We start from the raw sequence: 27,098 nt of genomic DNA, 5'->3' as shown, positions 1-27,098 counted from the left end.
TCACTTTCTTTGCCAAACCTTTTCTTCCCTACTCAGGAATTCTGCTAGGAAACTGTTCCAAAATGTGACTGAAATGCAGAATTTAAGATAGCTTTCTCCCAAGTCTGTCTTCGTGCTCTGGGCAGTTTCCTCCTGTTTGCTCAGCCCCTTCCACATCCTGGAGGGGTCTTGGTGCTTCTAGCGTTTGGTATTTTCTGAGGACAAATTAAAAATGCAACCCCAGAAGCCTGTAGAACAGCTGTTGGGAATTTTTTCTTTTCTGAAAGTAGGACTTTGTAAAGGCTTTCTTTTTCTTGTTACAGCTTATATGTGCCTTAGTTACTGTTTTCTGCAGATTTCCTCTGTTTTCCTGTTGATGCTTTGCTGAAACCTGATAGGAAAGCCTGACAGAAACTTTGTCTTGTCCTAGTTAAGACTTTTGATAATTAAAGAGTAAATTTTGAATGGTTGTGTTCTGTCAGAAGAAAATAGCATCTTCAAGATCAGTTTCTGTTAATTCTAAAACTACCTGGCTCTTGCACTCAGATGTCAAGGAACAAATAAGAGTCTCAGATGCACTCAGACGCTCTGGCAGCTCTGATGTCAAACCTGTAAGATTTCTTTGGTAGCTGCTGGTACCACTGGCTGTGGTCTTGGTGCTGCCCTGCTCAAAGGGAAGTGGTACCAGAAGCGGGGTTAATGGTGCAGCTTGCTTCAGCCCATCAGGAAATGAAGCGGGTAAGGGAGGGAAAGCAGTGTACGTTCTCATATCAGGAAAGACTGTGAATCAAACGTCTGCCTCTGCTTACCTTCACATGGGCTGGGACCTTTCCAGAGTTGTATCAAGGACAGACCGGGAGGCTGATGGTTTTTTTTTTTTAGGATAGAGTTTTTCTACTAAGCTGAAGGTGAGACAGTTGGCACGTGAGAGGATTCTCCGTATTTGACTGTCATTCAGTACATCCGATTATCTCAAGTACATTTCTGTTTTGATTTTTCTGTACTGATGCTTTTTCTGGAAAGAAGAAAAGTGTTCAGAGAGAGGTAAAGTCTGGTGGTGTCTGATATTGACGGGGGTTGGCTCCAGCCCCAGGTGGCGTGGTACGTGACACACACCTTGGAGGAGCTGTGCAGCATGCAGAGCACTAGAAATCCTTTACTTGGGCCAACTTCAGTTCCTTCTGAAACCAGAAAACCAGAGGAGAGTTGTTCCCCACAGAGCAATCCAAGTCAATGGATACTTATTTGAACTCTTCAGCTGTTTTCTCCAGTAAGCGAACTGCAGCTGATGGTGCCGTTGGCCGTGCACCTCCAGGTAGCCCTGGAAGCAATTGGCCGTCGTTGCTTACTGGTTCCCTCCTGGAAGACCAGTCCTGTGACCTGACTGCCCATACTGATGACTTGTGGGGAAATTGCTTTCAATGTTTATTTTGTATCTGACAATCCACGTGCTTCCGTATTCTCCTTTACTCTGTTTACCTGCTTGAGAATGTGATTGATTGTCTTTCCTTAGATTGGCCAAGTGTGTTTTGTTTCAGCTGTTACTTAAAACTGCAAATCTCTGTAGTCGTTTCTTTCTCATAAAGTAGAGCTTCCTCTGAAATATCGGCACTGTAGGACCTCTGTAATGCACAGGCCTGCTTTGTGTTTCCCACCAGTTCTCTGATTAAGGTATCCTTTTGTGAAATCTTGCAAGTAGCAGAAGAAGGGCATGAAAGGAGTTTTTGTTCTTCTTTTCTATTATCAGCAGATTTATTTATTTGCTTAGTCGCTTGCCTTTTAATTCACAGAAGATACGTTTAGCTTAATATTCAGGAGCTACATAGTCATCAGAATTGTCTGGCATTAATAATTTAAAGGGAAGCCCAGTTGCTAGGGTGAGTTTGCAGGGCAAATACTAATAAAGCATAAGTGGAGTTTAATTACAATACATTACACTCCAAATGTTGTCTCGGCAACAAGATACATGGATTTCCACACTGCCTACTGTTTCCACGGCCTATTACTGTTCCTTATAACAGAAGTATGCCATAAACATCAGTAAAGTTTTAAATAATCTTTACGCTTTCTATTACGTGAAGAAATGATGTAGATGAGGCAGCAGAATCCTTTTAGTAGAAACAAGAGCTGGCAATTAAGGGTTCGTAATTCCTCCTTATGTTCACCTGCAATTTCAACTCTGTATTCCCATATCATAGCAGTCTCTAATGTAACTTGTTTGCTTTTCCTAGACTTCAGTAATGGTGGCACCTGTGGAAAACAGAGCAGACAATTTATAATGCATCTAATTTCTTGGTCTTCTAATGTTGAAAATATTCTCTTTGAGGACTTCTCAATTCTGTATCCTCTGATAATTTTTAATAGAAATGGACTATACTCTGGCTTACTCAGGTCATTCTTCATCTGATAAAACTTCTGGTATCTCTAGCATTTCATACCTTCAGTGCTAATAGTCCGGAACTGGTACCTGTGTCGGTCCATCCTTCAGCTTGTCTGAGTTGCATAGAAATCCGTAATTCTTCTTACACTTCATCAGAAATATTTTGTCCCACTTTATTAGTAATGAGACAAAAGAGAATTGTGAAAAGTCTAAAACTCCAAGTAGAAGAAATTCAAGAACAGAGGATTCTGCCGCTTCACAGGAAACTGTAGAGAATGGACAGCGCAAGAGGTCCTCCAGACCAGCATCTGCATCCAGCACTGCAAAAGGTAAAATGCACAGCCGTCATTTCTGTGAACTGGGCAGGAAGTGAGGTGCTCCCAAAATAACCTTTCGATAACTGGCTCGTAACTGTGGTTGGTTTACAGTTTGTACCCGTTGTGTGCTTTTAACTCTGGGCTCAATGGTTTTAGACACAGGTTGGTGCTCACGTGTTTACCTACATCTGTACTGGCAGTGAATCTTGTATGGATTTCTTATTGTTACGTTTGTGGAACAGGTTTTCTGCAGTACTAATCAACAAAGTAATCGGCAAGCTTGCCTAGTTGAAGTTGAATTCTCTTTACAGAAATGTGTCATTAGTGGACTGTACTCGAGTTAAAAAGCATCGGGGCTTTTTTCCTGAACTCTGAAAGACATGAGAACAATACTGAAGTCATTCCAAGCACACGGTCAGTTTTGCAAAGCCAGGTGCCTGCGTGCGGGCACACAGAGCGCTGCCCAGCTGGCAGCCTGCAAGCACACAGGGGATGCACTCACACAGCCCCGGGGGTCCTTGGGGGGAGCACCCCAAGCTCTGAAGTCACAGGTGTCAGCCCCTGGTGCTGGCAGTTACTACGTGCCTTACTTCCATACGGGCTGCAGTCCTGCACAAGGCACACAGCAGCTGTGAGGTGTGCACGTTTGTTACCAGGATGCACAGTCCATGCTGCTGCTCTGCGGTTCCAGGTAACAGTGCCAGCTCCTCACCTTAAGGGTCAGAGCAGCTCTGATGGACGCAGGTTGTGCGAGAGGGTAGAGGAAACGTTCATCCAGTATTTTAAAGATAACTTGCAGAGCACAGAGGTATTAATACATCATCATTATAAAAAGAAGTCAAGTTGAATTCAGTAACCATTTTCCATATTGAAGATACCAAAGTTTGCTGGTAAGAGTATTTACGTTTATAAGAGTTTGAGAGACTTCCAGCTGTATGTGAGCATGCAGTGTCACGTGGAGGGCCCTCTGTGTTCTGCAGTTCTGTGCCTGCTGAATTTAATTGGAGTTCCCTCTCGTAGCAGGGTTGTGCAGAAGTCTGTATTGTAACGCTAAGTTATCTTTCATGATGTGAAGAAAAGGTTGAAAAATGTGAAGTAAATGTAAAATGATTGGGTGATACCCTGGGGAGCTCAAGCCTGTCTGAAGTGTGCTGTAATGAGTGAACCTAAAGATGACAACCAGTGGCACTTCAAATTCTGAACATATGAGAACACAAAAGAACATTAAATTGAAGCATAGCAGCACTCGTGTAGGGACTTTGTACCAACTGTGTCATTTGTTTACCTCTGTAAGGAAAATTGTTGTTTTTGAAACCTGTGTGTGGAAGTACTGCAGTTCTGAGGGCTCTCCAGCAGCCTGGCTTGCTGCGTGCTGCTCCCTGCCATTGCCTTATCTCCATGCAAGCCATTGCCTACTGCAGAGCTTTGGGGAAACAAGGCGCTTCTCTGCAAGGGCACAGCATGAAGGATCAATGAGATGGAGTGTGGGAGGCAAGAAGAGGTGTGTGCCTACTGTGTTCTGTGCGTTTATTAGTGAAACATAAGTAAGGAAGCCTGTATGTTTTGTACATGGCCTCCACCTGGATGTCTGCGGTCAGTGTCCCAAGAAACTTGTTAATCCACCTTAGGAGAGTGCAGGGTTGGGAAAAAAATGACTTTTGACTTTGGAAGTAGAGACTGATTAAGGCCATTATTTTAAAAAAAAAAAAAAAAAAAAAGCATTTAGGAAAAAACTTCAGCATAACAGGCAGAGAAAAGGGGTTTGGGACCAGGTGCTCCGAATGAGCACCAAGGTGTACAGGAAGGATAGGCCAGAACAGGCTCTGCTGGAGGAGCAGCAGGGAGCAGCGGTTGGAGGCCAGCGCTCTGCCCACCAGGTCTGGTCCCACTGCTGGGAGCTGATACTGTGCTGGGGTTTGCAGCTGTCAGAAGGCCCTGCCAGGAAGGGCTGCCCAGTGTTTGCTGTAGCTTTGGGTTTGTGAAACTTGGAGAAGTGGGTATTTTTGTAAGATAGCGTTTAATAGCCGTGGAGCCGTGTCGTTTTCCAGTGTGAGAGGCCTTGGGGAATGTTTTCCCTTGGACTCTCAGATGCACACAGCCATAGCAGCTACTGGAAAATACTGTAAGGAGCCAAAGACACATCGCCCATGTTTCCAATTGCATTTTTAGAACATGTAAAGATGCAGATGCCCTTAGTGCTTACTCAGTGCTCTTGTCTTTGCGTTCTGAAACGGAAGCGCCGTGCCTTGGTGAGTGCACTGAAAGCACCGCCCAGTCTCGCTGTAGCCTCTGCGAGTGCTTCTGTCTTGCAGCTAAGGACTGTGCGTTGCATCCTTCTGCACGAGCTGTCTTCTGTGGATTGTGACATGCACTGAAGACATTTGCTTTCTGACGCCCTGGTTCCCCGCGGGCTGGGACAAAGCGATTCCCAATCGCGTGGAGGCGCAGAGCACGGCCTGGCTTTCCAAACAGCGCCGTCTCCAAGTCCTGTGCTCGGATCTAATCCTGCAGCCTGTGTGCGGAGCGGTGCTGTTTGCGGAGCCCTGCTGCGTGCTGTGGCTGAGCAAGATATGAGGTGTGGGGCTAACGCTCAAGAGCAGCCTGAGGCACACGGCTGCTGTTTGTAAGGCCGCGCCGTTGCGCCAGGCGTGCGGCAGGAGCTGCAGGGCGCCCTGTGCTGCCGCAGGGCTGGCGGTGCTCGGGGTGCAGCCTGCGTCACCAGGGGAGAGGGACTGGCCCCGAGCCCTCCCTGCTGTGATTTAGAGTGGCAAGAGAGCGATCTGCGCCTCACGTGAGTGGTTACCGACTGAGCATCCATGCTTCTTTTCTTCTCTTGATTTCAGAAACGAGTGCCAGTGCAATGCAGTCAAAAAGAAGAAAATCCAAGTAAATAACTGCATGGAAACATGAAACTTGTAAATGAGTGTGAATTTACCAATAGCGATTTTGAGCTGTGATTTTTCTTTTTTAAATAAAATTCTGTACAGTAAGTCATTTTAATATTATACTGTTCCCAATGATTTTTTTTTTTTTTTTTCCTAAAAAGCAAATAGATATAAAAACTGAATTCTTTTTAAAACCCCCTGGATTTAGAGAGTGAAGTCCAGGGTTAGCACATTAGGTTAATGTGTTTGTAAGAAATGGAAGGGGAGGGGAGATGATTGTAAATGTATTTGTTTCCACTTTTCATAAACAAATTAGAATACAGGGTTGTCATTTTTAGGTATTAAAATAACGTATTGTGCTGTTGTTTAAGTACTGTATGTGAATAGCAGTAAGAGGGTTATAAACAGACCCAATTTTGTTTGGAAATGTAAATAGTTTTATTATATAGTAGACCTGATGTATTTGTTGTAGAAACGGACCAGTGAAACAAAAATGACTTTATGGGTTTGTATAATGTGGAATCCCTCATGCTCTAAATAAATGTTATTGTCCTATAATTTGGGTTCTATTATTATTAGCAGCAGCAACAGCATCGTTCCAAATGGGAAGACCGAATGGATTATTTAGAGCCCTGGGCCTACAAGCTCCTTATATGGAGCTTCAGAAAGGAATTTGTTGAGCCACAAATGAATTAACCAGTGCAGCTGTCGTGGTGAAGCAAGAAAAAGATTCCAAGGCCGCCCCCCAGGCCCGGGCTGTGTGCAGTGAGTGCACAGCGAGGCACCCAGCAGACAGCTCTCCCCACAGACAGGCGCTCAGCAGGAAACGGAGCCGAAAAACGTGCAGCATTTGAAGAGATCTGGAATGATTGGCCTGAAGCGTGTCTGCAGGGGGCTGCACGGCCATGGCAGCGACTGTTTGTGTGCCCTGCCAGGGAAAGTAGGTCAGCCTCTTTGTTCCAGGGAGCTCTCATGGGGAGAAATGGAGGAGTGAGTCGTCTTAGATGGCGGCTCGCTTTGTGCTCGAGTGGGTGTTTATACCTTTCCATTTTGCCAATGGATTTTTTACATTTATATTTAGGAACCCATTTAAAATACATGAATTGCCAGCTGCTACCTCCTGTAATGGCAGAAATAACCTATTTGTGCACAGGTAACCAAGCAAGGCTAACTTCTCCCCTTCCTCCCTCGCTGTCAGAGCTCAGCTCCTCGCTTTCTTTGCTTCTGAGAAGCTGTTGTGGTGTGGCAGTGCTGCCTCCTCCCGAAGGCCTGGCTGTGCCCTGCTGCTCACAGCCCTGTCCTGCACCACGGTGCTCTGAGGTTGGCTGCCAGGGAAAGCATCAGCTCCTGTAAGATTTTTGTCTTTTATTTGCATGTGTGCATATTTCACACGCACATGCAGTCAGTTGGAAGCCAGCTGAGTTTCTGGGGTGACCTGTTTTTACTATTTCCAGCTTTCACCATTTCTTAACCTCATTTCAGTTGTCCAGCTCACAAAATTGGTTTCATTCCCTATGTGGGATGATTGGAAGACAAAGCAGACTTGCCCCATGCCTCTCAGAAGTCTCGTTGCTGCGTGCAGGAGGAGGGGCTGTGCTGCAGTGCTGCTGTTCACATCCTGCCCGTCTGCCCACTCCAGCATTCTCCATGTTCTGGGCCTGGCCCGGCTGCTGCCACCGCCTGCTAGTTTTGGGGGATGAAGAACTGGACAAAGTTCACAGAACTGAAGGATCGTGTTTGCAGGCAGAGTCCTTGTTCTGTGAGTAGGAAGAGGGCGAAGCCTGAAGGTATTGGTGCTACATGTGAGAAAGCGAGATCTGCTTTTGAGCTTAGCTTTGGCCTTACCAACTGCAGCACTGCACCCACGAAGCAGAAGGGTTCCTTTTAATATCCACAGGGGGTCGTCTTATGTAGGAGGGGAAGAAAGGGGTGCACTCGGGATTGCAGAAAGCACCACCACAGGGGAAGCTGATGGTCATGATCTAGGGAGATGTGGGCAGGCCAAAGGAGAGGGTGCATGGGAGCCCTGGGAAAGGAGGGCTGCCCTGGGGAAAGGGTGGGAGGGCCTCGTGTTGGTGCTCACTGGGCAAGGAGAGCCTGGGGCTGAGAGCTTAACCTGGTGCTGGGGGACAAGTAGGGTCAGCGGGTGCTGATAATGGAGGTGTAGACAGTGGGTAAGGGAAGAAGTGAGCGTTCCCCTTTCCTTGGCACATGCTAGGCCGTGTGTGGAATATTGTCACCTGCTTTCCACACCCATCTGCAAGAAAATCGTACCTCAGTCCCCAGGATGGCCAGGGACAAGGAACGCTGGGTGGAAGAGGAGTGGATCGGACTCAGCCCTTCAGGTCCTGGAGCAAAAGCTGGAGCTGTGTGCATAGAGCTGCTCTGGGCAGCCACTGCTGTGGTCAGCCACCTTTACTGTAGGCATACTTTATCTCCCATGTGAGTGGAACTTATTTCAAATGGCCTTACACTTTTCTTCCAAGTTTTAGGGCTTGCAAATGGGGAAAGAATTCTGCAATGACAGCCCGTGCCACCCTCTTCTCATCCTTGTCTTCAAAGGGGACTGTTTTCTATTGACTCGTGTCTGTTAAGTACAGCATTGATTTTTCAGAGTCTGTTTCAAGAACCAAAACCTTGTTTTGCAGACAGTTTGTAAACAGATGCACTGGTAGGTTTCAGAGGAATACACGTAAAATAGATTTTAAATATATATTTTTTTATTTCTTGTGTTTTTTCTTTATATTAGATTTTTTTTCAGTCAAAAGACGGCATTACAATCTAACAACCGAACCCAGGTTACACACGCACAGGCTCACTACGTAACGTGTTCCAGGCAGCCGTGTCCCTCAGTCTGTTGACACGCGGCAAACATTAAACAAAGTCCTACAAGCATTAGACACCCTTCCCCTACTAACCTCGCTTACATCGATTTAACACATCAACACACACAGAGGACGATTTCCCTTAGCGTTTTGAACGAGCGTTCGGTCCTACAGCATCGGTGATGTAGAAAATGTGGGGCTTTTTTCCTCCTCTCCCAAATCGCGGTGTCAGTGTCGTCCCACCGGTGTAAGGCATTGGGCAGCGCCGGGTCCCCTGCGGCAGGACGTGACGGTGGGCACTGCTGCACAGCGGGGCTCCGCCGCGCCCCAACCCGCTCAGCATCCGAGCGAAGGTGTAAGGCATCCTGCTCAGCCCTGGCAGCGCTTTCTCTCCAGGAGAGCACGTGGAGGGCAGAGCCGGACGTGGAGCGCTGTCCTGGGGCAGCGCCCGGCCTCACGCACGGAGCGGTGCGGAGCCGTGCTGGGGGCTGAGCGCCTCAAAGCTGCCCGGCGGATTTAGCAGCTGAAAGGGGGCTTCGGGGGCGTTCTTCCTGTGAGGCTCTCTGCGGATCCCAGTGCCTGCTTTTTAAAGCAACGTGGAAACGCAGCAGCATTGAAAATGTAATTCCCAGTCATCCCTTGCATAGGACTTTTAACTGCGGTTCGCTAATTTATTCAAGTTCTGCAGTTGTTTAAGAAAAAAATGACAGACCATGAAAAAAGGGTGAAAGGCACATACACAGTCATACAGCACAGAGATGTACAATAAGTAAGTGTAGGTGAGTTTTACAAGCAGAATACCTAGTCGTAGGGCTGATACATATAAATAAAATGTTGCAATGCTCCATTGCTCCGTACGGGTATATTTATGATACAAGAAAAAAAAACGACTATTACTATTTTATTGTTACGCCTTGCACTTTCCCACCCCCCGCTTTCCCAAAGTGTAACTGTGATGAAACAGAGCTAAAGAAAAGATTTAGCAAGACCTGGGCACGCCTGCGACCAGCTTCCAATAAGTGTGAGTGGGGAAGGTGAAGGAGTGGAGGAGCGTGGGGCTCCCCATGGCTGCACAGCCTGGTTTTAAGCTACAAGCAGGAATTTACAGTGCTGGTTTCTTTCCCCCTCCGTTTGAAGGGAATAAAATATTCTAGCCCCCCCCAGCCCCGCTGCACAGACAATGCAAAGCAGCGGCAGGAGCTGTGCTGTCAGCTGCAGTGGAGCCAAAGCTCCTGTCAGGTCTGCACACTGTGAGCTCACACGCTGACAGGCACAGGGTGTGTGGCAGACTCCCTTTAACAGCATTTTGGTGACTGAGCTGGAAAAGCAACACCCCCAGTGCAGTGCACTAACCCTAACCCTAACCCTAACCCTACCCCACACCTCGTCTGCCTGCAGGGCAGAACGGAAGAAATACAGCACGGCACAGCTTCGCTCTTCCACAGAGCTGCACGGTTTGTTCTGCCTCACGTCATAAAGAAAGAGTTGTAGTTTTCAATAAAGACGGACCTCTTCTAAGAAGCACAAAGGCCCTCCTGGTGCGTGGACAACGTGGCCTGAGGCCGGAAGACGCTGTGGTCACATTAACATAACAAGGACTGAGCCCTGGATTACATGGGGTAATATTCACGACTTTGAACCACTGGCAGCTGGAATCAAAGTGAAATCAAGGCACACCTCTGCAGGCCTGCTCTAACCGTGGGAATTCAGGGGAGGCCTGGGTGCTGCCAGGCACTGGAATTGATGCTGAGCCTCTGTGGGAGCAATCACGAAGCTGTGCCATTAGTGTCTCAAGCCTCAGTGCAGTGTTATTTCTGCATTTTCTCGCTCTGAGCAGAACAGGACTGTGCGTCTTCCTGCCCGGTGGGGCTGAATAGAGAAGATGTAAACATAGAATTACCTATTCATTAGCAACGTGCCTGGAGGTACAGTGAATACTCCTGTGGAGGTGATCTTTGGGATGAGCTATGCATGAAGCCTTCTCCATTATAGAAAAGCTGACTCTTGTGGAAAGAACCATTTCCTCCCTACAGCGAGCCTTCACAGCACTTGTTTTGGAAAGCACATTTGTGGCTGCGTTTTTCAGAGCCCTCTGCCCCACTTTGCGGCTCCCAGTGCCAGAGCCAGAACTGGACAGCAGGACGTGGCTGCGCTGAGCTGCCAGAGTGGCAAAAGCAATCCTTGCCTGCCTGCTCCAGCATTGCTCTCTGACCCCAGTGCCTCACACTGCTGCACAGAAGCAGACGGTGCCATCTGGCTGCCCAAATCCTGGGGCTTTCTCAAGGCGTCAGTCTGCGCTGGGTTATTTACAGCAGAACTGGCCTGCTCCATTCTAGCAGTACGACGTGGATCTGGGGATAAACACAAGGGAATCGGAGATAACACAGCACAAGGATGCAGCTACTGCTCTCATGCCCATGCCCACACATCCCCACTCCACGCTGCCCAGGGGACACAGTGCACACAGCCCTACAGCTCTGCACAGGTGAGTAACCACGGCCTCATGGGCAGCAACGGAACCCACGTCTGAATGGAGGTGTCCAGAAAAGCACCCCATGATGGGCCCCAGCCAACTCATTTGTCCCTGAGCCCACGCTGCAGCTTCCCCCTGCACAACAAAACAAAGCCAAGAACTCGCCCCACTGCCCAAGCAGGACGCGGCCACAGCTCTCTCTGCTCTGTGCTCCCCTCCCGCCAGGAGCACCACACAGCTACTGACAAATCAAAAAGACCGGATGCAAAAAACTAAAAACTCAAAACCCCAAAACAACCTACTGAACATCCACACCGGGTTTGAAAATATTTACACGTGCACACCTGTGCACACCAAAAAGTTCTCAGTTTTTAAGCACCTTTCATTTGTTTTAAGATTCAAGGAGGCTCGTCACCTCAGTGCGAAGGGTTTTCCTTGATCTTAGAACAGTGGGGCAGGAGATTTGGTATCAGGCTGGCTGTAGTGATCACCGTTGGACAGGACAGGAGCAGCACAGGTCTTCTGCAAAGTGCAGTTCAAAGGTGTCTCTGCCACAGCAACAGAAGTGTCGGTCACAAAGTGCGAGAAGTGAATCCACACTGTGTACGGGGTTAATCAGTGATTAATAGATATTAATACATGAGCAAGTGTGCAAACAACAGAGGGGGGAACCACAGGAGCCTATTCACCATAGTAAGTGCACTCCACTCGCCCATGGGATGCTACGTCTCTGGATTAACCTCTTCATTAGAACACTGTTAATAATTTATTAACCTTTTATAAAGATATTATTGATGAAAAGTGTGATAGTAGTTCCACTTTTTTTCCTGTGTTGGTCGGGAGCAGCGTGATGACAGATGTGTCAGACTGGCACAGAAAGATGAAAGGAAAACAGAACATTCTGCAGTCTCTTCCCCAAAACAGGACGGAGCAACAGCATTTGCCGTTTGAAACAGATGATGGGAACCACTGAGGGCTCTGCAGGGGCTGCGGATGCCCTGGTGCCAGGAGGAGCAGGAAGCAGAGTGTTGACATGGTGAGGAGTCTCCTAGGGGGCAACGCTTGCAAGCAGCGGAGTGGACACAAGACACACAGTGTGCATGAGGCAGCATTCGGCCCAGGGGCTGCACAGTGCCCATCTGCACCTCTGAGCTGCAGAGGGGTGGAGGTGGATCCCCCAGCCTTGGCTTTGGGAGCTCCTTGCAGGGGCCATTGGGACTGGTGGCTGCTCAGATGCGCAGAACTTACAGCAGGTTGAGATGGCTGGGAGGCAGGAATTGCTGGCAGTTAGCTTCTTGATGTGCATTTGGGCTAGAGAAAAAATTCTTCCTCTGAAGGCATTGCCAACGGGGATATTATCCAGAGCTCTGGGAGAGAGCAGGAGCGTGGGATGTGACTCAAGGTATCAAACCCAGCCCTCCTCACCACACCGAAGTGCCCGAGAAAAGTGCCGTCATCCTCAGCAGCGCCTGTGGCCACATTCCTACGAGAGCAGTGCTCCCAGTTTGTACCAGGGATCACTTCAGAAATAAAAAGGCATTTCACGTGAAGCCAAGGAAGCCGAAGGATGTAAACTTTCTTCTCAAGGAATCATCCATCCATCAGTCTCCGGTACAGAAATGAAACTGCGCATCTTGACTGTGCCCAGGGTGGGCAGGATGAGGCACTGACCCCCAGCTCGCTCCTGCTCTGCTCTGGGAACAAGCTCTGCAGCTCTGTGCGTACCAGAACAGCTGGAAAAGCAGCACAACAGAACTGCCTGTTTTCTGCCTCAGAACTTTTACTCTGCCTGCTACTGAAATTAGAAAGGCGAGTTTGAAATGGGGGTTCCTGTTAGAAATGGGACTGCCCGGCACTGGGCTCCCAGCAGCATGGCAGCCAGCGCTGTGCCCAGCAGGACCGGAACGAGTAACTGGCCTGGAAGAATTGAATCTGGAAGGCTCCAATGTGTGGCTTAGAATAAAAGCATTTGAAATAAATTTCCATTCTTCCTGTGCTTTTGGGATCACGGTGTCATCAGAGCTAAAGGTAAGCCCTGCAGGCAAGCAGTGCCAACCACGTCCGCACTCAGGGACCTGGGAGGCCGCTCACTGGAGGAGGGTCTGGGGGTGGGTTTTTCTCTCATTTAAAAAAATAAAGTCAGCAGTCTGAGGTTGGGCCTACAACGATTGCCTAAAAGCAGCTCCTACGCCACCATTCCAGGAGTTCCCAATGGTGAAGGGCAGCAAGTTCCAGGGGCCGGCACTGGGTGCCAGGAGGAGCCTGATTGCAGCAGCACCAACAAGCATCGCCCAGGCCTGGAGGTGGCTGCCATCAGCGACACAGTGTTGGCGGGGGCAGGCAGGGCTCCCTCTGTGGCACAGATCCAGCCTGCAGCCCTCCTGCTGCCTGGCCTCATGCTGCAACCACTGGTTTCCATCCTTTCCTTCACATTCTCTTGCCACCAGCTCCAACATGCTTCTGCCACCTGGGGGTCTGCGCGGGTCCCTTCTGTGCTCTGCTGCTGGGGGTGGCGCAGGGCAGCTGATGTTCCTTGGCTCGCACAGCACAGGAGCTGTGGCTGCTCGTGGTGGCATCGGGCACGCAGATGGAGGCTGCGGGGATCTGCCGACGTTCCCGCGCCGCACCAGCGCCTGGCCGCCACCACCCAGCAGGGCTCCAGCAGCTCCCGGCTCAGTGCTTTGTTTCCTGAGATTTCTGGTAAAGTTGTCTTTAAAAACACAGAACGCGGAGCCCCCCTGGCTTTCTGAAGCAAACGGCAGTGGGGTTTTCATATTAGTGTGGTAAAAACGCAATGAAGAATTTTGGGCAGGAAGAGGGATTGCTGGTTTTGCCTAGATGGAGCCGCCGAGGGCCCAGCAGCGCTGCCGGCAGCAGCGACAGCAGCTCCGCCTGTGCTCTGCTCTGCCGGCAGGGACGGGAGGAGGAAGCATCATCAGTTACAGCGTCGTCTTTTTTCCCCTCAAACACCAAATCTCGCCTCTGTCCCTTTCGCCACTTCTGCTCGGCATCGTGACATCGCGGTCTGTTCACCTGGAGGAGTACGACGTCGTGAAGAAAGGCACTGATGTCACAGCTCCTCAGGACGCAACCATCGGGATTCTCCACGGGTTTAGGGAAGGGCTGTTTCGGGGTAGCGGCCGGCAGGGCTCAGCGCAGAGCGCCGCGCTGCTCCACCGTCCGCACCACGCCGAGCGGCGGCCCGGAGAGGTGAGGGGAGCGGAGGGAGCGCGGGGCGGCGGCGCCGGGGCCGGCGGCGGTGGGAGGCCGAGCCCCGCCGGCGGATGCCGGGGCGAGGTCAGTAGTTGCAGTGGCGCTGGCAGGGCTGGTGGAGGAAGCTCCCCGTGCGCTGGCGGGCCCGGCGGGGCGGGCGCTGGCGGGCCCGGTCCTGCCGCTGCAGCGCCTTCTGGCTGAGCCACGGCTTCTCGGCCAGCTGCTTGGCTCGCTGCACGCGCCGTGCCTGGCTGATCTTCTCCAGGACGGCGGCCTTCACTGACAGCGATGCGCTGCGGTGCGGCGCGTGCCGCTCCAGCCGGGGCTCCGGCACCTCCCTGTGGGAACGCGGGGCCGTCAGAGGTCGGTGGTGCCCAGGGCTCCCATCACGCATCCCGCACACAAGCCGCCCTCCTGTGCCCCGCTCCATGCAGAGCCCATCCCCACACGTCGCCACGCGAGGGCTGTGGGACGCTCTGGGCAGGACTCTGCTTGGCCAACGCTGCCACCACCGTGCTGAAATGGGCGGGAGCCCATGCCCTGTTGTGCCCATGCTGCTCCCAAAGCAGATTCGCTCCCCTGCCTGTTCCTGGTTCCCCTCGGCCTCCCTCCTCCTTCACCACCAGCACTGAGGTTCCTCTAGAGATGGCACCGTGGCCCTCAGAAGGCAACCCAGCACAGCAGCACCAGGGTTGGGTCAGCTGGATGCGGTCAGGGCTTTCCTGAGCACTGTGAGGGAAAGCCATGGGGAGAAGACAGAGCTCCCCAGGTGCAGGAAGGGCAGATCATGGTCTGCATCCTGCAGGCTCCCAGGGAAGGGGATGGCAGGGAGTTTTGTTTGCACCTCGGTTAGGTGGCAGATTATGGCATCTCTGTTTAACTATCCCCATTACGCTGGAATATGAGTCAGAAAGAAAGGTCTGCATCCGCAATTGGTGGGTGAAGAAGAGAGCACCCTGTCCCACTGCTGCACACAGTGGGAGTGTGACCTGAGCCAGCAGAGCCAGGAGGGAGAGCTGGTGGCAGCAGGCTGCAGCATTCCCCTGTATGGGGAAAATGAGGGCTCAAGGACACCGATGTGCTCAGGGCCACCCTCTCCTGGTGGGGCTTCTCTGCTCATGCTGTACTTATGCAAGCCACCAGGCTTAAGCCCAGCCTGACAGACTCCCCAGCCTGGCAGTGGGGTGACATGGAATATGCAGGAGAGGAGCAGGACAAGGCCAGTGCCTTCCCAGCAGCAAGCAAAGGTTTCACGTGGCCAGCCCCATGCCCACAGTCATGTTAACATGGTTTTAGTGCATGCCAGAATACTTTCAGGCATGGAGGCTGCTGTCTTTGCATGGCGCAGGCCAAGGCACCCTGCCAGGTAGGACAAAGGGACACTGGTGTCACTGACTCACAAGATGGCTTGGGTTGGAAGTGACCTTCAAAGATCATCACACCCAAACCCCTGCCATGGACATCTTTAACAGACCAGGTTGCTCCAAGCTGACCTTAAACACCTCTAATGACAATGGGCATCCGCAACCTCTCTGATCAACCTGTCCCAGAGTCTTATCACCTTTGGCATTAAATATTACCCTAGGCCAACCTCTTCAAAGCACCGACCCCAGGTCCCCCCAGGGTTTGGGCAGCACGGGCAAAATGTCGCAGGCTGTGTGTGGCCGCCCCGGTCCCTGAGCTCACACTCACCCAGCAGCATCGTCCTGAGGTCCCTCTGCATCCAGCTCGAGGGTGCTGGTGACATAGACAGACATGCTGGGGTGCTCGATGAGCAGGTCCTCCATCGGGCTGCTGCCCACGCCGTCGGGGCCGGGCTCCTCTGCAGTAAAACAGGGGGGAGGGGTGACAAACCAACTCTCGTCCATCAAGCAGGGGCTGGGCAGGGTGGGCGTGGGGCTGCCGGTGTGAGCTGGGACCGGGGCCGGTGGCGAGGCAGGTGGTGGCGCCGGACGGGGCCGCACCGAGCACCCGTGGCCACCAGCCCCTGCCCGCCGCTGTGCACCGGGGTGGGCAGCACCGCCTGGGGAGCAAGCGGGGTGCAGAGCCATGCGGGGCGCAGCGGGGACACACACACACCATGTACAGTGGGGAGAGGGGGGAGAGAAAGGGGCATCGTTAGTGTGCAAGGCACCCGGGGCATCGCCGCCGCAGACGGGCACAGCGGGTGCCAGCTGGGCGGCCGTGCCCTGCGCCCTGACCCTGCACTGGTTTCTCGTGGGTGGCTTCACCAAAAGTTGGGGATCCTGGCAGTAATTATTTCCTTTTTATTTTTCTTTTATTTTCTTTTCCTGAAGCAGAGAAAGAAATTTGGCCAAAGCTAAAAAAAAAAAAAAATCCTTGCTTTTGTCTGCAAGCTTTCCTAGATCTCCTGAACTGTGCCATTCAAGAAAGGCAGCAAACTACACCATGCACACGTGGAAGCAAAGCACACACAGTGCGCACCTTTCCCCTGGAAAAAGCCTTTCCCTTGGAGTATCAGTGCTTCACCTGAAGTTTCCACATCGCCTTTGACTTCAGCCTGCCGGCCGCCTCCTCCCGGCCAGCTGAGCGCACTGCCTCGCAGCCACCAGGACCACGCTCTGCTGGGGAAGGGCACAGCACAGTCTGTACGGACAGCGCTGACGCCGCTAGCGGCTGAAGGCGCAGGAGAAATCAGAGGCAAACATGAGCCTGTGCTGCCTAAACAGGCTGGAAAAATTACGAAGCACAAGGCAGGTGTTTGCCTTCTAACACACCCCAGCTCCTCCAACCTGGGACAGGGCCGGCACAATTAGCCCTGCAGACAGGAGAGCACCTGGCTTCAGGTCAGTAGACAGCAGGTGAGGAACAGCTGTGGCTGCACCAGGCTGCAGATTGCTTGCCAGCAGCAGACACAGAGCCTGGATCAAGCGCTGGTCAGCGGGACCAAGCATGCTCCCAGGACACGGGGCCACATGTGCTAAGCTGTCCCCATCCATCTCAAAGAGGGCCCTGGACACACAGGCTGCCCACACCACACAGACTTGCGGCTGGGAGCCATAACGTTGAGTTGTGCCCCACGGGGCCGTGCACTCAGGTGCATTTTGCACTGCACGGGTCAGAGACCTGGAGGCTGCTGGGGGACAGCCAGGCTGCGAGGTGCTCGCCTGCCACAACACAGAGGCCGGGGCTGAAGCCAAGAGGCTTTGGTTTGGAAGCACTTTGCATAACTCCGGGCTCCAAAATAGGGCTGAACTAACTCGATCCCTCGCTGGCTGGGGAACGCTTAGGCAGCCGTGGTGCTGGCAGGGATTAGCAGCAGGGTGCCAGGTCCATGCCGGCTCCCTGCTGAGAGCTGGCTCTGCACCAAGGGCCTGGCTGCTTCAGTTAAAAAACAAAAAAATCACCCAGAAAAACAGGAGCCCCTCAAACCACAGCCAGCCCTGGAGCCCCACTGAGGCTGCAGGCCCCCACCCATGGCTGCAGGACACAGATCTGTGTTTCTCTGCTGGGGGAAAACTCGTGGCTCCTCCTGGCATGCTTTGGGCACACTGCGACCACTGCCAGCAGCAGGACAGAGGCCCGCTGGCCCCTGTGCACAGCATCTGCACACCCGTGTGCAAGGAGCTCTTTGCATCCCCTCCCACATCACAATTGTGACCCCAGGAGCACTTCAGAGCCCATGTCACCCTCCTGCCCAGTCCAGATCTCTGCAGTGCTCCCACTGTCACTGAGGTGCCCCAGCCCCCCACCCCAGTGGGTCTGTGCTCCAGTCCCTCTGCAGCTGACTTAGAGATCCCTAAGGAACAACTCACATCAGAAAATTGAGCTCTCCTTGGTGCATGAGAGACAGACTCATAGAACAGTGCCCACCTCAAGGGGGGCAAGCCCCAGCCCTGGACTGGGCTCTGTGCTCATGAGAGGCTGCAAAGGCAGCTGGTGGGCACTGAGGAGCAGCAGCCCAAGGCCTGCAGTGCAGACAGCTGTTTGTGTGTGCTTGTGCAAGCAAAAGGTCACAAAATGATCATTGCAATCAGCTGAGTCATCGACCCTACAATAGCAACCCAAGGATCTTAATGGAGCTGGAGAAGCCCTCATGCCCAAGGAATGTGTTTGGCCTGGCTGCTGTCAGGGGGGCCCAGCCAGCCCTGGAGCAGAAAGCATGGAGGGGCTCCCCAGGCACAGCAGCAGACATCACCTGAGTGCCCCAGGCACACTTCGGGCAGATAAACACAAAGACTTTTAGAGAGATTTTCCACTCCTTGGTTGGCCTCAGAAGACCCCAGCACATCCCAGAGCTGGAGATGGCTGCAGGGGATGTGGCTGTCATCCCTGCCTGCCCTTGGCTTAGCCAAGGCCACAGTGCTCTGCCCCCACTCAGTGAACAGTGGGATCACTCCAAAGCCTGGGTCTGCTCCTGGCCTGGCACTGTGCAGGGGTACCATCCTCGCACTGAGGGCTCAGGAGCCCCAGGGCAGCATCTCCCCACTAATGGGCAAGGTATGCCATCACAGCACTTGTCCAGCACTGGAGAGACCCTTCAGCAGCTGTGTGAAACCTTGCTTTCCTCACCTCCAAGCTCGATTATGAGCCATCCATCCTCCTCCTCCTCCTCCGAGACAAAGGGTTTGGGCTCCTCCAGGCCCTCTGGTGTGCTGCTGTCACTGAAGAAGAGGCTGGTGAGACGCTGGAACATGGTGGGGAGCAGTCAGGTGGGACAGGAGAAAAGCAGCTGCTGAGCACCTGCCTCAATGTGGGGATGGGCAGATAGGGCAGGGCACAGAGCTCAGCGGTGCTGGAGGTCCTTCCTCGGGGCAGGAGTGCTTTGCTGAAAGTCTTCGCTGAGTTGCAGGGCACGTAGCACAGTTATGAGGTTCTTCACTTGGCTTCAGTGCAAAGGCCTGCAAAAGGGAACAGGGGCATTCAGGCCAGAGGAGTGGTGTCAGTGGGGACAGCAGGAAGGCGGTCCCAGCCCCTGCTGCAGCAAAGGACGCACTGCATGTGACTTCTGTTAGAAATGTGCACTCGCTGGGGATGGGCTCCAAGAGTTTGGGGAGCACTCTCACCTCCAGAAGCCTCACTAGTGCTGAAATCTGTTTTGGGCTGGTTTAATTCTGAAAGCTGTTACTGTTAGATTCTCTGTGGGTTGTTTGCAGAGATGCTCTTCTCAAGCAGCTGCATGCATTTCATTGCCACCCTCCGGCTCTGGAAGGTGACCCTATCACACGTGCCACCACTGCTACTTTACAACAAAGCCCCAAGCCTGTACCAGCCGGGCCTCCAAACCCAGCAGCGCAGGGCACACACACAGCCACGCATGTGGAGACGGCCACTCACACCCATCCACACCCCAACTGCATCCGCTGGGTGGGCACTTCAGCACAGACCATGTGTGCCTGGTGCACCCGAGCTGAGGGAACAGGGGCAGAGCCAGGGCTACACAGCAGGACTGCTGCAGGCAGTGAGCGCACCACGGCCCGGGCAGGGCGAGGGCTGTGTCACCCAGCCCTGGGCAGCGCCCTCCTCCAGCCAGGCCTTATTACTGCTCCAGTTTTCTGCTGGGGAAGAGTTCTCCACAGCTCAGCGTGGGGCCAGCACTCCAATTTCATTAATGGCTGCAAAGCCCACAGAGAGCCGCAGACAGATGGCAGACACAAGGTGCAGAGTATTAACCGTGCAGAGAAAATGCATTTGGTCCAGAGACAAAAGGACATGAAAACACCCCCGGGGCTGGACATGGAGCAAAGCCCCCACACTGACAGCAGCTGGGATCCTTCCGTCCATCATCCTGGAAGGTTCCCTCTGCAGCACTGAAGCGCAGCAGAGGAGCTTCCCTGGTCACGCACACGGCCATGGCAGTGTTCTGCCCCACAACCACAGCCACAACCACAGCACAGCATTTCCAGCAGCACCCATCCGTGCGTGCGCTCATCTCTAAACCATCAGGCAGCCCCCTTTCCTGGAGCACTAAATCCTAAGAATAAAAATACACCATGGAAAAGGCAAACAAGGGTGATGCACCCACTGGGCTCCCTTAGGTGCCGGACATCCCCCAGCCCACAAGGGGCAGCCCCAGCTGCGGCTTCATCTCACACTCAGTGGGGCAGAGAGCGCCAGGGCTGCGCGGGGACCCACGGCAGCTTCACCCTTTGAGGACGGCAGCGCCGGGTGCCGCCGCGTTCATAGCGGCACAGCGGGATGCTGCTGACACACCGCACCGCGGCGCAAATCAGGTGCGCGAATCCGGCACACGTGGGAAGCGCTATTTTCAGCGCACTTCGCCTAAATTAGACAAGCGCCCGCAGGGCTGCTCTTCGCACACACGGCATACCAAAGCCCTGACCCCTGCACCGCGACACGGGGACGCGGACACGGGGCGGCCCCGCTCCCCTCCCCCTTCCGGCCGCCCCGCGGGGTGACCCCGCGCCTCGCAGCTCCCGGCGGGCACTTCGCCACGCAGCGGCCCCACGCGCAGCCCCGCAGACGCCTCCTGCCCCACCGAACCGGGCCAGGCCTGCAGCCGGGCGCATCCAGCCCTGCCCACGCGGCGGCACGGGCTCATCCTCGAGGGAAACGCTTCCCCCGCGTTCTTCCCGTTGCACCCAATCGCACGAGCAGCAGAAACGGTGACAGCGAGGTGCGCTAAGATCCTCAGCGTTATTTCGAAGAATTAAAAATAATAAAATTTATTCTTCGGGAAAAAAAAAAAAAACAAACAAACAGCTGTCGTTGGAGCCCCGCGTGCCACCCGAGCGACGCCCGTTCCCGCGGCGGAACCGCAGCCGAGGCCGCGTCCCGCAGCACGAGGGCGCCCGGGGGCCGCGCGGAGCGGCGGTGACGGCGGCGGAGCCGAGCCGGGAGCCCCGCGGGCACGGGACACGCGCCGCGACTCGTGAGGCCGCAGGAACGCGAGTGCCGCATCACCGCGGGGCTGCCGGACGACACACCGCCGTGCCCCCACGTCCCCACGGACAGCCGCCATCTCCAACCGAGCCGCCCCGCCCGCTGAGGCCCCAGGCACGGCGCAGTGACCCCGCCGGGAGGTGCCGCCGCCAGGCCGGGGCCGTGCGGGGTCACGGGAGGACATTGCGGGGGGGTGGGGGGGAAGGAGGCGGCCTCGTGACGTCCCAATGTCATATGGAAATGAGGCGACGTCACCGCAGCCTTCCAACCCGGCGCGGCCAATGGGAGCGGGGCGCAGGCGCCGGGCTTAATCCGGCGGTGCCGAAACAAACAACAGCGCGGGGGGGGGGGGGGGGAGCGGCCCCGACCCTGCTGCCCCGGCCCGGCCCCGTCCGCCGCCAGACAAAGGCTCCCGTGGAGTCCGGCCCGGAGCCCCGCCGCACCGCCGCCCGCCGCTCCCGGACACCCGGACACCCGCCCACCCCGGAGCCCCCGTCCCCCGCGAGGCGCACTCACCCTGCCGGTATCGGCACCGGGCGCTGTCAGAGGGCGGCGGCGCGGCGCCGGCGGGCGCGGAGGTGGCGGCGGGAGCGGGCGCCGCGGGCGGGACGTCCCCGGTTCTGCTCCGCGGTTCTGCCCCGCGCCCGCCGCTGCCCCGCACAAATCGGGACCTTCCGACAGCTGAGCGTGACGTCACAAAGCGGCCCGCCCGCCCCCGCCCGCCGGCCAATGGGAGGCGACGCCGCGGGAGGCGGGGCGGGGCGAGGTGGCGCGGGCCGGGCGCGGGGCTCGGGGCTGCGGCGGAGCTCGGCCGGGGCTGCGGGACGCCCGCGTGCCCCTTGCGTGGCTGCAGGGACCGGCCGTGCCCGGGCCCCGTTAGGGGCGGGAGGGCCCCTGTGCCCCGGCCGGCAGAGCCCTGGGCGTCGGGTGGCACCGAGCCCTGCTCCTTCGCGCTCGGCACGGACCGGGGCGGGCGGATCCCGTGCCGAGTCCGTCACGTGGCGGCGGGAGGCAGGAAATGGTCCGTGAGCGGACGGAGCGTTACGGGCACGGTCATTAGCGGGGCGGCGTGTCTGCGTCACGGCCCGGGCTCGCGGCACAGCGGGTGGCGATTCCCCGCCGCCAGTTCACGGGGGGCGGAATTAAATGGAGACTTATTGGAACCTGAGCTTCTCCATTAAATAACGCCGTGCCGGCACTCCCGCGGCCTTGGCGCAGCCTGCGCGCCGCCTACCGGGAGCGCTGCGCCTGCGGGAACGGCGGGGCTGGGAGCAGAGCGCGGGGTGCGGTGGCGCGGGGCCGCTCGGAGCTGCCGGAATGGTGGCACTGCGTTTGGGCCACTGCAGAAAATTACACGGCAGGCAGATTGGCTTCACCGAGCTGCTTTTGAGATGCAGCGCCGAGAGCTCCTGGCAGAGAGCGCGGCCGGCGTGTAATGCCAGTGCTCCGCTTCGGCGCTGACGCCAGCAGGCAGCACGGCGGTCGGGCAGGGCTCTCATTTCTCTTCCTTTGTTAAAAACAGAATGCTGGGTCCAGCCATCCAGAGCGCTTGAAGAAACGAGACGCTAGGTAATAATAGCATGGCAGAATCTTTGCAGAGCCCTCTCAGCGCTGCCTGCAGCAGCGGGGCACAGGCAGGGCTGGCAGCCTGTGTGGGGTATCCACCTACCACCAACGTTTCCCACTAACCCATGTACATCTGAATGTTTCTTAACATCTCCAGGGACGATGAGTCCACCGCCTCCCCAGGCAGCCCATTCCAGTGCCACTCTTGGAGACGGAATTTTTCCTAACATCAACCTGAACCCCCCTGGTGCAACTTGAGGCCGTTCCTTCCAGTCCTGTCACTATTATGAAGGAGCAGAGGATGAACCCCCTCCTCAACCCCCACCACAACCTCCCTTCAGGTAGCTGTAGAGAGCAATGAGGACTCCCCTGAACCTTCTCTTTTCCAGACTGAACAATCCCAGCTCCCTCAGCCACTGACATCTGTGCCCCAGACCCCTCACAGCTTCTCTGCCCTTCTCTGAACACACTCAGTGTCTTTCCTGTAGTGAGGGGCCCAACACTGGTCACAGTACTTGAGGTGCTCCAGCCCTGTCCCCTTCTGAGGTGCTCTGGGAGGTGCCCCCAGTAACCCACCCTGCAGGTGTTGGAGTGCCTGCCCTCCCGCAGCCCCTCCGGCTGCTGTTCTCATTCTGGTTTCTCCTGCTGGCACCAGCTCACAGCCCACGGTGAGCATGGGGACACCCGCTCTGCCTGTGCTGGAGGTGGATAGATCCTTCTCTGGAGACACCTCCTTAGGACGGCCGTGAACCCCCAGCGAGGGGCTATGTGCCCACTGTGTGCTCACAGTGATTGCAGCCGTGGGACAACCATGACAGCCCCAAGGAGCAGCCCTGCACACTGCACCTGGGGATATGGGGAGGCTGTGCCCAGGGCACAGGCAGGCTTCAGCCCATGGCCTGGGATGGAGACAGTCTGGGGTGTTGGGAGCCTGCAGCCAAGGCCTGGGGCTGCTCCCAGCACAGCCCTCCAGCAGCAAAGGAGTTCACCTACAGCAAATAATGGAGAGCACTAAGAAAATGCTGAACATCAGGTGGTGACCTAACTTGACATAAATCTGAGTGTTAGATTTACACTTCTCTGAAAAGAAAAAAATAATAAAAAAAGACTTTCTTTGCAAAAATGAACATGATAGAGGCATTCTCCATTCATTAAAACAAGCAAGCAAGCAAACAGACTTGCACTTTATTTCAAATTAGGGTAAATTGTCCCTAAATAACTATTTGTGCAAGAGAGTCACCAGCTGCCTGCCAGGCAAAGCCAAGCACCCCTTGAAGCAAGGACTGCAAAGCATGTGGACCTGGTGGGGCTGCCCGAGGCAGGTACACACAGCAGTGGGACACAGGGCTGCCTGCGGGGGGAGGTTTGGTTTTCTCTGCCCAGCCCCTGCAGGGCATCCTGCCAGCATCCCCACCTGACCCGGCCAGAGCGCTCTGACTCAGTGCCCCTGTGACTGACATCTTGTTTTCTACCAGCTCCTGGGTTGGCTTGGGGACAGGAAGAAATGGGAGCCGCTGGGGTGTGCTCACTCATCCTCCCCAGGGTGGTTTTGGGGTGCGTGCCTCAGCCAGGGGCTGCCTGTGAGGTCATGGTGTCTGATGGCCACATGTTCAGGGAAGGTGGCTTCATAACAGCAGTGGCCCAGTGAGAAAGCAAGCAGAATGTTCCCTCCAGCCTTGAAAAAATCATGTTGGGTGTCAGGAAGCGGTGGGAAAATTTGCCTCCCAACCTCCCTAATCTTTGATGGGGAGAAAACTGGGGGGACAAAGATGAGGGGAAGCTCTCAGGCTGCCCAGCTCTGTGTCACTCCACGGCACCAGAGGGGACGAAGGCCAGGCTGCCTGCAACCGGAGCTGTGCTCCTGACATTTCCCTGTCTGGAAGGTGACACTGGAGCTGCGAGCTGCTGTCCCCGTGGGAAACAAAGCTGTGCCTGTCCCTGCAGCCTGGGCAGGCACCTAGGGCTCCCTGGGAGGTCAGAAGCCCCAGGAGCTGCTGTGCTCAGGGATGGCACTCTGTCCTGGTTCACGTGGGGTCTGGCCTTGCTCAGCCTGCAGGGCCTCCTCAGTGTCCACCCTGAGTGCTCCTCATCTGTGCCAGTGTCTGTCCTTGCAGTGACTTCACCTGCACTGATGTTATCTTCAGCCTGTGATGTGGCAGCCTGCTGCTGTCTGTGACAACTTGTATGGATTAGGGGCACAAAGGAGGCTGCAAGGGGGAACAGACATGGGGTAGTGCTTTCCATATGCTGCCATGAGCTGTGTTGGTGCAGAGACTCTACTTAGCAGTTTTTTATGCCCCTTATGATCAAAATGGCAAAGCCAGGTGTAAAAAGTGGGAGAGGGATCTAGAGTGCTAATGGAGAGCCTGGGGCAGGCTCCTCTATTACACTTTCCTCCTCACTGAGTCCCTTGGCTGTATGGTAGCGTGGAGGGAAGTCCATGGAGCCTCACGGCACAGCCAGCCACAGAGCTGTGTGGCACCAGGACAGGGGATCTCTGCCTGTTACTGGCAGAGGAATGGGGCGGCTCAGAGCCACGCTCCCGTTATCACCCAGCACTGAAACCCAAGAGAGCTCCCAGTATGGAAGGGCAGCTATAAATGTCCTGCCCCGAGCAGCTTCTGCTATATTGAGGGGAGGCAGGGAACACTAAAGTCTTCTCTTAATCCACAGTCTGGTTTTGTGCTGAGATGATGGGAACAGATCCCCGGGTGCCTCCTCAAGATTTTACATGTGCACATTGCTGCTCCCACCATCTTGTCCTCCCCATGCCCACCCCAGGGACCTGAAAAACAAGTTCCTGAACATCCTAAAAGCCTCCGAGTGATGAGTGAGGCTGTGACCTTGGCACCTGGCTGCAGAGAGCAGCAATGGTCACAGCAATTCTGGCAATGGGGCTGTGGAGTGGAGGGCGGGAGAGGTCCTGGGCAGTCTTTGCTATCCATGCACCATCCTGGGACCTCTGACACATACAAGAATCTTTAAACAAATGCATGCAGCCCTGAACACAGCAGGTTCCCTGGCTCACACAGCCCATGTGCTGGCTGCAGGCTGAGCACAGGGCACAGCAGGGCACAGCAGGGCACAGCAGGGCGCAGCAGGGCACAGCAGGGCACAGCAGGGCACAGCAGGGCACAGCAGGGTACAACAGGGCACAGCCTCGAGAGCTCAGCCTGGCTCTGCCAGGTTCACCATCCTGGGGCTCAGCATTGAACCTGCAGTGCTCCCTGGGCCACATCCCTGCTTGTTGCTGGTGGGATCGCCGCCCTGTCCCAGCAATGCCGTATGGCTGCTCCTGCAGACCCTTGGAGAGGCCCAGCTTGGCCGCTGGATTCAATGGCCCAGAGGGTGACCCGGCATCTGTGCCCATCAGTTTGCATGTGAGGCAGTGGCCTGCCTCAGCACAGAGCTTCCACAGGCACTGACCTTACAGAGCTGCAGGAAGGTCCCTGCTCCCAGGCTCTCCTGCTGGGCCCTGGCAGGCACCCAGCCCTGCACTCCTTCCAGCACAGCTGCCACCAGGCCCAGAGCGGCCATCAGAGCCTCATTGCGGTGTCCGTGGAGGAGAAGCTTCGTCTGAGAGCTGCCCAAGCAGCAGAACTCCACCCTTCTCCCACCATCCACATTGCCGCCGCTGCTGCTGCTGAGTCTCATTGGAAAAGCAGAGCTCTTTCATGTTGTTTTGGAAGAAAGGCTTTTGTGCCTCTTTTAGCAAGGAGAATTTCTCCCTCTCTGTTGTTGTAGTGCTGAATGACCATCACAGCCCAGCTGTGGTGCACTGCTGTGTGTTGTGCTGCAGTGACAGCAGTGGGTCTGTCTGTCACTGGGTGCTGCAGAGCTGTCCCCATGTCCTACCTCAGCACTGCAGAGCCCAGAGCCTGGGCCTCAAACTCCTCCTGCAGGGCCCAAGGAGGAAGGAAAAAGGGCTTAAGACATTACTTTCTTTCCTTTTTGCAGTGCTAATAACCCAAAAAGCCCATTTGCCTTCTAGCACCTTTCTACACATCTGGGTGTTGGAGGATGCTGAAAACCGAGAGGCTTGGAACCTGTGACGCAGCCGGGCACAAGGGCAAGAAGGGGCCTTAAGTCAGCACTCAGCCCCAAAATAGCACCAGAAGGTTATCTGAAAAATGCACTAAGTATAGACAAAGCAGCTCAGCCCCAGCGCAGCACAGACAGCCCGGCACGCGGCAGCCCCTCGCAGCCCATGCGCCACCACAGGTGCAGCTGGGCGGCTCGCACCCTGCGCCCCACAGTGCTGCCCACACAGACCACAGCCCAGCTGGGCACCAGCATCCCGCAGCTGCACGTGTCTCCTATGTTCTCTGATTTCTGAATTACCAGGATTAAAATTAAAACCTCCTCCGAGGACAGGGATCGAGATAACAGCAGGAAACATGTTGGATAGGACTAGGTCTTGGCACAGAGGACAGAATTGTTCTAGGCAAACTCCCTGACAGAGGTCCAAAGCCCCCGAGGCCCGCACAGCAGCCCTGAAAGTCACAGCCAGGGCACGAGGTGCTCCGTCAGCGGGGGCCTGACCGTGCACTTGGTTTGTGGATTTGGGGTAAATTCCTCCCCAGGCATGTCTGACAC

The 27,098-nt window shown here is 54.9% G+C and overlaps 2 protein-coding genes across 5 annotated transcripts in view; one reads left to right on the top strand and one right to left on the bottom strand.

The window, feature by feature from the left end:
• NCOA6 (nuclear receptor coactivator 6) overlaps positions 1-5,713 on the top strand; it is a 40,900-nt gene extending 35,187 nt beyond the window's left edge. For 2 of the 4 annotated variants that reach the window (XM_048962479.1, XM_048962476.1), the window contains 2 exons: positions 2,540-2,688; positions 5,520-5,713. In XM_048962479.1, the coding sequence (XP_048818436.1) occupies positions 2,540-2,688; positions 5,520-5,566 (196 nt within the window). In that variant the 3' untranslated portion in view covers positions 5,567-5,713. Of the gene's footprint in view, positions 1-861; positions 2,689-5,519 lie in introns of those variants that run through there. The other 2 variants (XM_048962478.1, XM_048962477.1) reach the window with 2 other exon arrangements.
• A 2,546-nt stretch (positions 5,714-8,259) lies between these two features.
• TP53INP2 (tumor protein p53 inducible nuclear protein 2) lies at positions 8,260-21,559 on the bottom strand. Its single transcript, XM_048962480.1, has 4 exons — positions 21,453-21,559; positions 18,606-18,934; positions 15,765-16,095; positions 8,260-14,410 (listed from the first exon to the last, which is right to left on the bottom strand). The coding sequence occupies exons 2-4, from the start codon at positions 18,727-18,729 to the stop codon at positions 14,158-14,160; spliced, it is 708 nt and encodes a 235-aa protein (XP_048818437.1). The 5' UTR covers positions 18,730-18,934; positions 21,453-21,559; the 3' UTR covers positions 8,260-14,157.
• Positions 21,560-27,098: the final 5,539 nt, after the last annotated feature.

This window comes from Lagopus muta, chromosome 16, assembly GCF_023343835.1.
Source record: "Lagopus muta isolate bLagMut1 chromosome 16, bLagMut1 primary, whole genome shotgun sequence".
NCBI classification, from domain to species: domain Eukaryota; kingdom Metazoa; phylum Chordata; class Aves; order Galliformes; family Phasianidae; genus Lagopus; species Lagopus muta.
Note: the sequence above shows the minus strand (reverse complement) of the source record. Positions and strands in the feature narration are given on the sequence as shown.

Excerpts from the sequence above, each read along its gene's own strand:
- TP53INP2 (XM_048962480.1), bottom strand. The coding sequence starts at position 18,729 with ATGTTCCAGCGTCTCACCAGCCTCTTCTTCAGTGACAGCAGCACACCA. Across the intron at positions 16,096-18,605 it reads GCTCATAATCGAGCTTGGAG|GCGGTGCTGCCCACCCCGGT; the intron begins GTGAGGAAAGCA and ends CTTGCTCCCCAG. Across the intron at positions 14,411-15,764 it reads CCTCAGGACGATGCTGCTGG|GGAGGTGCCGGAGCCCCGGC; the intron begins GTGAGTGTGAGC and ends GCGTTCCCACAG.